At 42.1% G+C, this 13,150-nt stretch overlaps 1 protein-coding gene across 1 annotated transcript in view; it reads right to left on the bottom strand.

The window, feature by feature from the left end:
* The window catches only part of NAALADL2 (N-acetylated alpha-linked acidic dipeptidase like 2), a 358,090-nt gene extending 345,580 nt beyond the window's left edge, over positions 1-12,510 (bottom strand). Inside the window, exon 1 of the mRNA XM_062582696.1 lies at positions 12,434-12,510. Coding sequence (XP_062438680.1) covers positions 12,434-12,476 — 43 coding nt within the window. The 5' untranslated portion in view covers positions 12,477-12,510. The remainder of the gene's footprint in view (positions 1-12,433) is intronic.
* Between the last annotated feature and the right edge of the window lie 640 nt (positions 12,511-13,150).

Below are 13,150 nucleotides of genomic sequence, written 5' to 3'. Positions count from 1 at the left end.
TCTGGATTTTAGAGTCACTCAGATTTTTTCCTGATCAGAGTTTCTTCTTTAGACCCATCCCAAAGCAAGAGGAAAGGTACCCCCCGCAAGGGACGGGGGGCAGAACCGACATGATCACTCCTGCCGAACCTATCGCCAACTGTCCAGGTTAGAAGCACGATCACATATCTCAAAGGAAAGAAATGTCAGCTGCAGTCAGTAATAAGCTAAATGTGCAAACAAGTGTAAACATTAACCACTGTATTTTTGTATGTAACCACAAAACACACTGAACAAGGAGTCATACAACTGTTCCTCACTGCACCCTACCCATTAGTCTCAATCATACTCAGTGGGAAGGCCAAAACTTAGCAAAATTAAATTATATATCTAAGGTAGCCAGGCTCTGTGCTGTCTGTACTGCTGATTTTATGAAATAGGATTACAGTCAATTCAAGATCACCATATTGTATTTAATTCCTGTGCCTCGAAGAGCATACCTTTTTTAATACGCAATTTACATATGTAAAAACAATAAAACCCTCTAGTCAAATCAAAAAAAGAAAAGAAAACTAACTAAAAAACCTCTAACCTTCAGCTGGAGTGAAATGGTAAAAGAACAGCTTAGGGACCCTTGCCACATCCTCTGATGATCTGAACCACTTTCAACAGAGTCAGAGCATGAAGAGCTGGTACTTCCCAAATCTAAAACATGCACACAAACAGTGGAGAATGCAGTTTACCCTTAAAAACATGAAAAGCAGCAATATTAGATCAAACAAAAAAGGACTGCATTTATAAACCAAATCTTAGCTTACAGATTTAGGGAGAAATTGTATTTGATAACAGATACTCAGGCTGCAAAACTCTTTCAGATTGAGAAAGAAGCAGCATTCAAACTACACCGCACGTCAGGCACTGAAGATATTAATCTTTCTTTCACCTAGAAACTTGACTTGGATCTCCTACATAACTTGGGAAGGAGAAAAAGAGAATAATTACATTAAGACTTGCACTTGAACCTGTTTTATAACACTCTTATTAACACAGTGCCTACAGCATTTCAGACGGACAAAACAATTAGCTGTTTGAAAAATCTGTCTTGGAACCAGAAACATTATTGGAAAGGTGGATATTTATTCCCTTACTTTAGGTTTCCACATTTTGTTCCCACCAGCGCAAATAAAACTGGCTGGTGATGCCAGTTTTCATACCTGACAACTGCTGTAAAAGTGCTTTCTGAACAAGTTACTGCACTTTTTATTTTGTTCATCTTCCACATCCAACCTTAAAGTTCCCATCCATCATATTAAAAAGTTTTATTCTTTCTCTTCATTTTTAATAGCTCAACATTTTCTGGCCTCACCTCTTAGGACACCTTCTTTCTGTATAGAAGGCATTGCTTTTCCAATTAATTTGAACTACTTGTAAGCAGTCCTTACTGCTTTCATATTTACTTTCTCTAAGGTAAAGAATTACGGACAGATTTTAACCCCACAATGCCCACAGAGCTCAAGAAGCACGACCACAGAGCCTCAAAAGAGAGCACGGGGCAAAAAGTGAAGCAAGCAATACAAATCAAAGGGATTCACCCAAAACCCACCCGGAAACCCAATCAAAAGCTGAAACAAGTCCTCTCTGCCTGAGCCCCAGTGTGGTTCCTGTCTTTGAAGGCTGCTATCCGAGTGCAGCTCAGCACTTCGCTTTAACAGGGGCAAGTTACAGCTTTCCTCTTTCTTTTCCTGTCAAAAAGCCAATTGCCTACATGTAGATACCAGAAAATTTATCAGCAGTCATCTACAGTCAGAGCAGATGCTATCTTACAGCAAACAACAGGCTTCCTCCAAAGCAAAAGTGAATAAATGGCATGTCTTACGTAACCAGTCTGGTAATTAGAAATTAAATAAAAGTCAAAAAGTTAATTCAATTTCAACATAAAATGTTTACATCTTTTACAGATGTTTAGGTTAGTTCAGTCTGTTATTACAAATTTTCTGTTATCATTAGCTAAAAGTAAGTTCTCTGGCTTACTGGCTTGAGCACATTAACTGCAGAGATGCATCAACATGAATTTTAACTTGCTGCATATGGCAGCAGTACAAATCTGACCTGCCAGCCAGAAACAATACACAGTACATAAAAATTAGAGCTCACATTTTTCAAGCTTTTAAGCTTCTCTTTTGTCACCAAAATAAATGGCTCAACACATTGTTGACAGAACTTCCGGAATACAAGACCCAACTGAAACAGCTAAAGAGTAACTGTAGAAAAGTGAAAAATCAAGGCAGCTCTTGGCTCTTAAATTGGCTGTAGTTTAAGGGATAACTGGATGTTTTAAGGGATTTTTTTCCACCGGTGAAAAACACACACTTCTTTTTTCCTCCAAAAAATGAGAACAGAACAAAAAATATTATTCAAATGGCACCGAGGCTCTTCACATGAACTAAAATTTGTGTTTCTTGCGCTTTTATTTTTGTGGGGAGGGCTCTGCAGTCAGAAAGACTCTGCCACAGTCCAGCCCCAGAAAAAAAAATGCAGATGACCCTTTTGATTTAAACATTTGGTCTATAAAAATACTTAAACCAAGAAGTTGGAACAGTCTATAGAAAGTCTTCAGCATATGCATCACTGCTTGCGTCCTTGCAGCAGGCTGCCACAGCTGGCTGCCTCCCAGAAGTTCATCCCAGCAAAGCACGCGACGCCCACCCAGCACACCCCGTCTCTGTGCGTTCTGAACAGGCCACCATCTACCCACCGGCACCCAGCCCGGCCTTTCGCCATCTCACACGCCCGCAAGCCTCAGTGATACTTTTCTACTCCTTCTGTTCGAGGCAGAGCAGAGCAAAGTTAGCCAGAAGGGTTCAAGCATCGATATACAACTGGCAAATACTTTTATGAGGGAGCAATTTCCCCTAGAAGGGCTGGCAACACCTACCCCAAGCTGCCTCCCTAAAGCAGTCTTTGCTAGCACCTGTGTCCTAGTTCAGCTTAGCCATTGATAAGAGGTCATAGCATCACTATAACGTGCCCAAAGCTTGAAAAATTTCCAGGCACTGTTTGATATCGATTCCCACCACAGGGTACATAAAGATAAGATGAGAATCTACGTAAAACGAACAAACATAGCTGAAACACTGAGAAAAGCACAGTCTCTTTCAAGGGTGTTCTGAGAGCTCCCTTTACAGAGCAGTCTACTCGCACGCTACAGCTCATTACAGAAGATTTCTGGGATGACTTGTTTTTAACTGCGTGCATCGAGCTAGTATACGGTACAAAGACCAGGTTTGCCGTGTCTTTTCACTGAGCCAAGTCAAATATCTCTCAGCTCGCCACAACCCTCAAACTACCTCATTGCTTTACATCACGTAGACATTCAGGGGCAGCGAGCGACAGCAAGTGCTTTTTTGTCCCGTAAGTCACACTCCAGGAGACCGACAGGCTCCCTCTCTTCGCCACCTCCATCAGATGCTCTTAATTACCTTTCAACAGCCAGATCTTTGGAGATCTCTAACTCATTCTTCCTCAAGAAATTTTTCTTACCACTGGGTAAGTCTGGCCTAGCCAAGAGGACTATCTTCCTCCACTTACCTCAAAAAGAAGAGCGCCAAGTAGCATCTCAAAGACTATTATAGCTGGGGAAAAAAAGGCAGCTTTATCCAACTCTCCCTACAAGAACTCTTGTACTGAAACTTCAGTGCAGGAGTACTCTGCACTCCCAGGCACCTAACATTACTACTGTATTCAAGGATCACCTCAGTTCTCCCTCTTCTTTCACCTGAAGTCAAACTTCATAAAGCATATACAGCCACACCATAAAACAGAAGGCACCTGGCTCTAGACCCTATTAGGGTCTCCTAATTAGGAGTCTGCTTTTCTAGCGCAGCACTCGCTACAGGCTGTTCTGACAGTCAAACATCAAGGAGCTCTTCTTTCCCTCCCTGTCTGACAGTGAAATCTGTACTCCATCACCTTACTTTTAAGCTTCATCTGTCTAAAATGATGATTTGAAAAGCAAACAAAAATGAACAATCTGGCTTTGGTAAACCAGCTTCTAGTTCTAGCCTGAGTTACATACTGACACAGTGCTCAGAAGTACCAGGATACAACGACTTGCGAGTAAGCCCTTGCTGTGCTGAAGAACAATGCTAGTTTTGCAGCTGATTTCATATCACTGCGCCAAAAAGATTTCGTATCGCTGCACCTGTAAAAACACTGAGCTTCACAGACTACACTAAGGTTTTACATCTATTAACTAACAACGCAGGTTTAAAGCAAAAAGTGGAGAAACTAAGTTCCAGCCTTTTTCTCCTCTGGCCCTTGGAACTGTGACTTTTCCACAACAAAGAATTGAATTGCAGGTGTAATTTTAAATGTACCTCTGTAAGACAAGAAACACACTGCATACACCTTGGGGCCCCAAGGTGAGAAAGGGTCTTCTGATAGAAACAGAATTTGCTTTCTTCCATCTGAAATGCAAATTTCTCTGGAGATGGCTGAAAAAAAAAAATCAAGAAAGGAACAAAAAAGCTTCCTCGGCAATAAAATATTTTTAGTATATAAACAAACCAAAATATTCTCATCTGCATATGGTGCATCTTCATCTCCTCTGACATTTATCCTATATGACAATGCTACTCACAAGCTAAAAACCAGAAAAAGCAAGCAACATTTCTGATGCCAGATGCTGAAGATCAATAGCTATTTCCCAAAGTTTATGGCATAATTAAAATGTGTAACAGGAATAATTTTCTTTTCAACCCCTCAGGCTAAGCCTAAAATTATTGACTAAGTCAAAGTTATATGGTATAGCATTTTTTTATGTTTATGGATAATATAAAGGATTTTATAGTTTTTACATGTAATCTGGTAAGTATAGAAACAGTAGAGAGGAAAAATTCTCCATATCAGCAAAGCAACACTTACAAACATTTTGTTGTTGCTTAAGTATGTAGAGGACATGGGCTTACATAATTAGCCACTAGTCAGCTAACAGCTAAACTACAGTTTTACAAGAGGATGGCCAGAATGCCAACAGATTAAGAAAACTGAATTTATAGTCCCTTAGAGATGAATTGCCATGAAGTCTTTCCTGTAGAAGGCATCACATGGAAGGCATTCAAGGCAGAGTAGTCAATATTGTAGTAGTATGAAAAGTAGTTTGAACAATATCATGTACATAGTATGTGTTGTTAGTATATTGGGATGGCTTTATATTTATGACCTGAACAGTCTACCTGTGTTTTTTCCCACCTCAAGCATACTAAGAGACTTGAAGATAGAAAGGATAGCAGAGAGCCCTGTTTATCCAAAACAACTATGTATCACCTCTACGTGGGGGAAGAAAAATTGACTCTACTGTGAAAACAACATTGCCAAGACTCAAGTTTACCGTAATTCATTGACTTTCAGATCAAACATACTCAGTTTAGAAGTAAAAAAGATGCATATTGTTTCCTAAGCGTCAGCCCTGCAAACTCACCCTTGGGCCATAGAAGTCAAACCGGATTATTTCTTGCTTATGTGTCTCAATCAATGCTAATAGCAACACAAGCCAAATTATACCCTCTGACACCAGTGCAAGCCCATTACTTTGATTGTGTTTTCACAAATAAAACATAACTAGAAAGTTATTTCTGCTGATGAAGCACAAGAACAAATACAGTGACTCAGCCCCTCTTTGCAAAGCTAGCAAGAAGAAAGTGCAGTAAACTTGTTATGAAAGCACATAAAAATCTGAGTGCACACAGGCAGCAGAAATGCCACTTTTACACAACTACAATTTGAAAAAAATGAATATATACACAAATTGTCAAAGCAAGCTACTACGAGACTGTGCTTAACACTTCAGATTCATAACATTCAGCTAAAATCCTCAGCTCTGCTTTCTACAATTGTTTCCATTGGAATGAATTTAGTCAACTTCTAAAGACACACTTGTTCTCCTGAGTGCTAAGAAAAGCTTTAATAAATGGCCAAATTATAACGAGGAACGTGAAACTGTACAAGAGACCTCCGCAAGAGCAGAGCTGTCGGAGTAGTAAATGTCCAGAAGCACCATGTGGGTCTGCATCAGGACACCAGGCAGTCCTAACAGTCCTGAGCAAACAGTGACAGTGGAGACAGTGATCTCCTTAAAAAAGAGCAAAAGCTCTAATTCTACTACGCAGAACATGCATTTCAGAGGCGCAGGCCAATAGCAAAAGTTTTCTTGAGAGGGAAGAACATTACGAGTATCAAAGCAATACTGCTCTGTGCTGGTTTCCACTGTTTTCCAGATACTTCCTAGCTGCAGATCAAGTGAAAATTTCTTGCCTGAGTGACTGCTGACTGCAAATGTGAAAGGTAAATTTTGTAAATTTTGCAAGCCTCGCATTCTCCGTTCCATGCACTTCAACAACCGTGACTCTTAAAAATTGTCACAATTATGATATAGACATTAAATACAGTCAAAATCCATCCTTCCAGAGTTATTTCCCCCCCCCCCCCCCCCGCAGTAATAGGAGCTAGAAAATACCATAAAACATGCAATGAAATCACAGTTTTTCTGACAAGCCTGCAACTACTCTTTAGCAATATCTGGAAGTATTTGGTTATTTAAGCGGTAAAATGTTCACGCTTCCTCAGAGCTGCACAGATTTCTGTATAAATTCTTGAAAAATAATCTTAGTATATGAAAAGTTGAAATCACTGAAAGATAACTAAACACTCCTAGGCCAAACAAATGTTTGCTTTACTCTGGAGGGAAAAAAAAAAAAAAAAAGTCTGAAATACCATTTTATACAGCGTAATTCCATAAGACTTGTTTCCTGGGCAAATAAGGCTAAAACCACCTAAATCCTCCAAACCTTCATACACATCTTAAATTTTGAGTAGCCTCATTGTGAAAACTGAAGCCCATATCAACTGCTGAAACTCGCATGACAAAAGGAAACAACACATCACCTCTTTGCATGGCACACACACTTTGCTGATCGTGCTCCTTTTGACTGCTTCACAGTATGCTATCATTTTAACAATTCATAGATATCTTCAAAAAGCTGCATTCCAGCATTATACCCCTTTCTCCCCAGTTACCTTGTTTGGCCTTACAGTGAGAAAAATGAGCAAGAGATGGAAGATGACTGCAAAGCTTATTAAAATTTCCTTCGGCCAAAACAGAATTGCTTCATATACCTAGGGACATAAAACAAGTTTACCAGGTGTATTATGAAAATCTGGAGATGCGCAGAACCAGTCTGAACTACTAGTAATAGCGGGAGAATAAAGAGAAACAAGTTTGTCCATGTGGGAACTGATCTGCAATGACCTGTTCTGAATTTTTCAAAATTTCCTAGGTCGTAGACGAGAGAGAGTTATTACACAGGTATATGCTGCCAGTATTCTTTTCATTTGGCCTCGATGTCCTGAGTAACTCACGCTTCTCCTATCGGCATGAATCTGATTTAAATAATAATGGCAAAGGTTTAAAAACAAGCCAACAAACATCCACAAAACTACTGAAAAACAAATTTTCACAATAAAATCTACTTTTAAGCTGCTTTTGCATCACTGCTTAAGCATACCATACTACTCTGTAATGATACTACACTACAGTGAAGCAATCTCCATAAGTCTAATGGAATATTAGAAATAACATAAAAGTGGAAAGAGTAATTAGAGACAAGGCTTTTAGAAATTTTTCTAAGGGTTTTTAATATCTTTATCATGATATTTCAGTTAAGAAAACATTCCTTGTCTTCGAAAAGCACAGACAACTCAAAGCAAGAGGAAAGAAACTTTGCCTAGAATCCTGTCCAGGGATTATATTTTATATTTTTATATAAAAATATTTTTATATTCTCATTTGTTGACCTCTGTGGAGGTCCTATTTTCCAAGTACAGTAAAAGGGAGAAGAGGGAGAAAACACTATAAAAAAAAAAATCCCCCATCTGCTTTACCAGGGCTGTGGTATCCAATGCCTACAGTGGGGCAAATAAAGTTCCAGCCATTTCAGACAACCGATCTTGCTGAGAGAAAGACACCCGTAAGAACATGAGCGAAGAGTAAGCAAGTTTTTGCTTCCTAGAAAAATATAAATTCATAACACTTAGGAAATGTCCTCTTGGCTAGGCCAGACTTACCCAGTGGTAAGAAAAATGTTTATGCAATTTTCTCAGTTTTAATATGCTTACATTATTAAGGATATTTCTGTAAAAATAAAATCCCATCAACAAGTTTAAATTGGGAAACAAAAGCTAAGAACAGCAGGCTTGTGATAAAAGAGTTAAAAGCATCTAAAAAAAGTTAGAATGACTTAAGCTGAAGGCAAATGAGCGCTCCGTGCGGATCCAGCTGCTGACGGCTCTGCGGGGCTATTTGAATCTCATGCTTTTCATAGCACCAGGACAGTGATCAGTGCATACTTCTCCAGCTCTCTAGATTCACCACTTCGAAATGAAAGTCAAAAACCCACAGGAGGCAGCAATAAAATGAATTATTTTAAATTACCCATTGTTACTGTACCTTGTTGGTGAATAGAGCCAATCTATGTTAGAAATGCTATCACAGGAAACCCTCGCTATTATCATTCAAAAAGAGCCAAGAAGGTACCCAACGATGTGCCACCAATAATTGCCCAGAGAGCAAACAGGCGGTGAATTCTGAGGACTGAGGTCATTAAACGCAAATGGGGGGAAAAGCCTTTTACAATGGACCTTCAGAGCTGCCACCTTTTGGTACAGGACCCCCGTTAATAAGTACAAGTGATTACAGCACTCATTAGCATTATTCAAAGTCTCTCTCAAACACACTAACTTGAAACAGGACCGTTCCTTCGTATATCATAGCTAGTACGGTTTGCCTGCTGGCCAGAAAGTGCTCTAGAAGAAAGGGAAGCTTCACAATGAAGAGAAATCATTTTGAAATTCACTTTCTGGGCCATTCCCTTTCCAGCCCCCACCAGTCCACATTCTTTACGGAGGCTCTTGATGCTTTCCTATCACTTCCCTCAGTGAAAAGGAGCAATTCTTTTAGACCCAGTCTGTAAATGTTTCATGAAACACACACACACACACACACACATATATATATATATATATATATATACACACACACACATATACACACACACACACACACACACACATATATCTTTCTACAGGTATATATTGATCTAATAAAAAAAAGAAAATCAATATTGGAATTTAAGAACAAATCTGAAACTACACAGATCTGGGAGCTGATCCAAAGCCCAAATCAACTAGAGAAGGAATCCAATCCAAACCTGCTGGAATTTAACATAATATTACATTTATTTAACCACATCTTTAATATAAAGACTTGTGCAAGAAAAGAAAAATAATGTATAAAATTATTTAGTTATAAAGAGTATACAAGGGAGCCCTAGGGAAAGAAAGAAGCCTATAAAATATTTCAGAATGGTATTTTAACACTGCTCATATGGTTTCTCTCATTCTTGCTTACTTAAAATACATGTTGAGAATGGAGAGAATAAGCTGCTCTAACCTGAGCTACTCAATTCCACTCTGTCCTCTGCGGTCGCACAGGTAAGCAGCATTACACATGCTTAGCAAGTAATCTAAACTATTATAATCATCTAGCAACATAGTATGGTGTAAAATCAATTACAACCCATGTACAATATAAAATTAACATTTAGAGTAATTGCATTTGCTGGGCTAAATATTATCATATTCTCCAGTAAGCACTGCTTAGTACAAGGGAAAAACTGGAAACAAACTCCGTGTGTGAAGGAATGCATCGTGATTCAAAGTGCAACAGAGCACATCAAAATAAGAGATATTCCAGTTAGTCGGCAGCGTATTTCTAAAGGGCTCTCGGCGCGCTCGCTTTAATCGGGAATCAATTCACGAGCAGCAGTCAAAAGACCTATTGCTCGAGGCTCGCTCTGACCGTTTCGACAGTCACCCCCACGCTGCAAATTCCCGCGGACCCGCAAGTCCGGACCTCTTGCGGAAGAGGGAAGACGACAGCGGCAGAACCCAGCTGGCCGCCGATTCTTCCTCCGAGGTTACCGTGCTCGCTACAAAACAAAAGGCTGCGACGGCGGAGTGACCTTGTATTTCCCCGTTGACCAGATGGCTCGAATTAGCGCCCTCTGCAAGCCCCGAGCCTCCCTCCCCACTGACAGCTGTTTGGGGAAACCAAACCTCCGTCTCTGCCCAGCGCACAGACCCCGGCGCCGCGAGACCCTTCTGTCGCGCCCTCCGAAGAAAAGGCCGCAGGGAGAGGCGAGGAGCAAACCGGACCGCCGTCCTCAGCCAGGGACACGGGACACGTGGGGACAGCACGGCGAGGGGCTCGGTGCACCCGCTGCCCCGGCTGCCTCGCTTCGGCCAAGCGGCAGCCAGCCTCCGGGGCCGGCAGCACGGCCCCTCCGCTAACTCCTGCGAGCACAGAGCCGATCCGCGCAAGCACAACGCGAACAGAAAGGCAAGCGGTCTTGCTAGCAGTGGTTTTGACAGGTGTCTTGAGAAATGTTAATTTTCTCCCCCCCTTTTTTTTTCCTTCTTCCTCTTAAAAACACGAGTTAACTCATCAACTATTTTGGCAGGCTTCTAAAAACAAATGAACTCAGAAATAGCCCAGTTTATAATAGCCCAGAAATAGGCCAGGACTGTTGGCAACTGAAAAAATACACTGATTTGCATATATACATACAGATATATATTCCCAGAGAATTTATTGAAAAAAAATTTATTACTGTGCAGCCCTAATTCTTGTCTCACCTCCACTAATGCAAATCAAAAGAGATTTCATTTGCCTAAGCTCACTTACTCTAATGAATAAAAGGCACAAATTAAGATAGAAAAAGAGCCATGCCTCTTGAAAGACCTATATAAACTACGATGATCCTGAAACCATTTTAACATTTAACCAATTACATTTTATTGGCACCAGTGACGTAGCTCCTCACCTCATGAAGCAGCATCCTTACATCACGAAAGCCCAGAACAGAATTAGGCTAAATGTATTTCTGAGCAGTGTGCACTGTAACCTCAGTCAGATCCTCAAAGCAGAGAGAGGGGAAAGAAGAAACAGAATGAAAACTCTCTCATTACTGCATCATGGAAATAGTGTTCAGATCTGTCAAACTAAAAGTCAGTCACACCCCTATTGTTTTTTTCAAAATTTAACTCTGGATGAAGATAGCTGGATTTGCTGGTATACTACTTCTGTGTGGTATGTATGCACTTACTAACACAAAAAACAAAAAAGCAGTCGATAGGAAAAAAAAAGTTTTCCTATCTTAATAGCTCTCAGTGAAAGAAGTCTACTCCAGCATTAATAGAGTTTTTAGCAATTAACAGAGGTCTGAAGCGTGTATTTGACTCTCAATATACCATGTTTGTGCATGTATATGAAGGTACAAATAATACCTTCTGAGGAAAAGTAGTAACACGGCTTCCCTAGGATACAAAGTCATCCTTTCAGCTCCATGGAAAACCATTTGCAAATTTTTAAGTAGCTTCAGGATTCTTGCAAATCCCCAAATAGTTACAAAGCTTTATCTATTGCTTCTAGGCAAAGCAGGAGAAAGAGGGTCAGGAAAAGATTGGTAAGCCAAACAGAAACCAAAACAAAACCAAAAAACACAAATCCACACCACCAAAAAGAAAAAAAATACACCACCACAGCCACACACAGGCTGAATGTCAGGGGAAAATAAAAAAGAAAACACTCAAATGCTAAGAACAAACTAATGGAATAACGTGTCAAGAAAATAATATTTCTTGCGATATTAAAGCAGTCTCTTGGAGCAAGATTGGATGGTGGAAGAAAATCAGACTACAGGGAAAACAATCTTTCCCAAAGCAAAACCTTAACATCAGCGATGCAGAACACAGCCTAGGCAAAACTCACGAACTGTTGTGTTCAGGTTCTGCTGAAAACCAGGAACGCCTCCGGACTGAGAACACAGCTACGCACCGAAGTGCTCGCAAGGGCTACTTCACACGCAGGCGCTGGTGCCGCTTTCGCCCAGCCCACGGGGGCAGGAGGGGGGAAGACAACACTGGATAAGACGAGCGTGCAAACGGAAACGGACCGTCCCCGCTCGGCGCAGCAGGTACTCAGCTGGGCAGCACCGTGCAACGCGCAGGGGTCGTATGTAGAAACGTCTGCAGGGGATTAACCTACGCTGCAGAACAGCTGCGTGAAGTTTAAACAATCCCTGTCGACAAGGCAGTGCTAAATGATCTAGTCACACCGTCTTATCCCCCTTTACTAGCCGGGTTTTTAGAAAAACAACCGGGTCCACAGATGAGAGATGGGGACTTCCTTTTTGTTTTTTTTTTTTTTTGGTCTTTGCCTCTCTGCCTCAAAACCTGGGCGCGTGCGAGAACCAGCGGGCGCGTGGCAGCAGCTCCGAGCAACGCAGGCTGCCGCGCGCCGCGAGCCGCCGGAGGCGTCGCGCAGGCCGCCCGCGCTTACCCGGCTGCGAGCCGCCGGGCGCGCCGGCTTCGTCCTCTCCCATCCCGAGAAGCGGGCGAGCTCCTCTCCGGAGGGGCCGTGCCGTTTCACGGGGCTGGCGCGGCTGCTGCGCAGGCTCCGACCTCCGGGCTTTCGCCTGCCGCCCGACGCCGAGTACCTGCCCCGCTCGCAGGAGTAACCTGCGTCCGGCTTCCTGCTCGCCCGGCCTGCTCCTCCGTGAAGTGACATCACGTCCCTTGATCTCCGGGACTCACTCACGGGGGCTGCTCTCCCGCCCGCTTCTTCCCGCCCTTTACTTTCGCTTTGCGGCGGAAAGCCGTCCCATCCGCGCCGGGGGCAGGTGCTTCACTCGAAATGCCCGAGCCTTGCAGAAAACGCGCAACCGCTTTGTAAGATCTCCGAGCGCGCACACGTCTCGGGCAGAGCCGAGCGGCAGCTGCCGAGGCAGCCTCTGCGGGGCAGAAACCTCGCAGGTGCCGCGCCAGCGCTGACACACCAACTTTTAAGATAGTTTTATCCAGACTGCAAGTTACATAATATTTGCTCTTTCCTTCTATAGGCGAAGTCGATTAAAGTTCTCTTGAAAAAGCACGCCTGCCCTTCTGCCTCCAGATTTGGTTTTAACACATTTGCAAGCACCAAACACAACAGAGAAGGCAGCGCTACTCTAAAGGACCAGACCACCACCAGGAAGGGCAGAAGCAGCTCTCGCAGCTC

Source organism: Rhea pennata, chromosome 9, assembly GCF_028389875.1.
Source record: "Rhea pennata isolate bPtePen1 chromosome 9, bPtePen1.pri, whole genome shotgun sequence".
NCBI classification, from domain to species: domain Eukaryota; kingdom Metazoa; phylum Chordata; class Aves; order Rheiformes; family Rheidae; genus Rhea; species Rhea pennata.
Note: the sequence above shows the minus strand (reverse complement) of the source record. Positions and strands in the feature narration are given on the sequence as shown.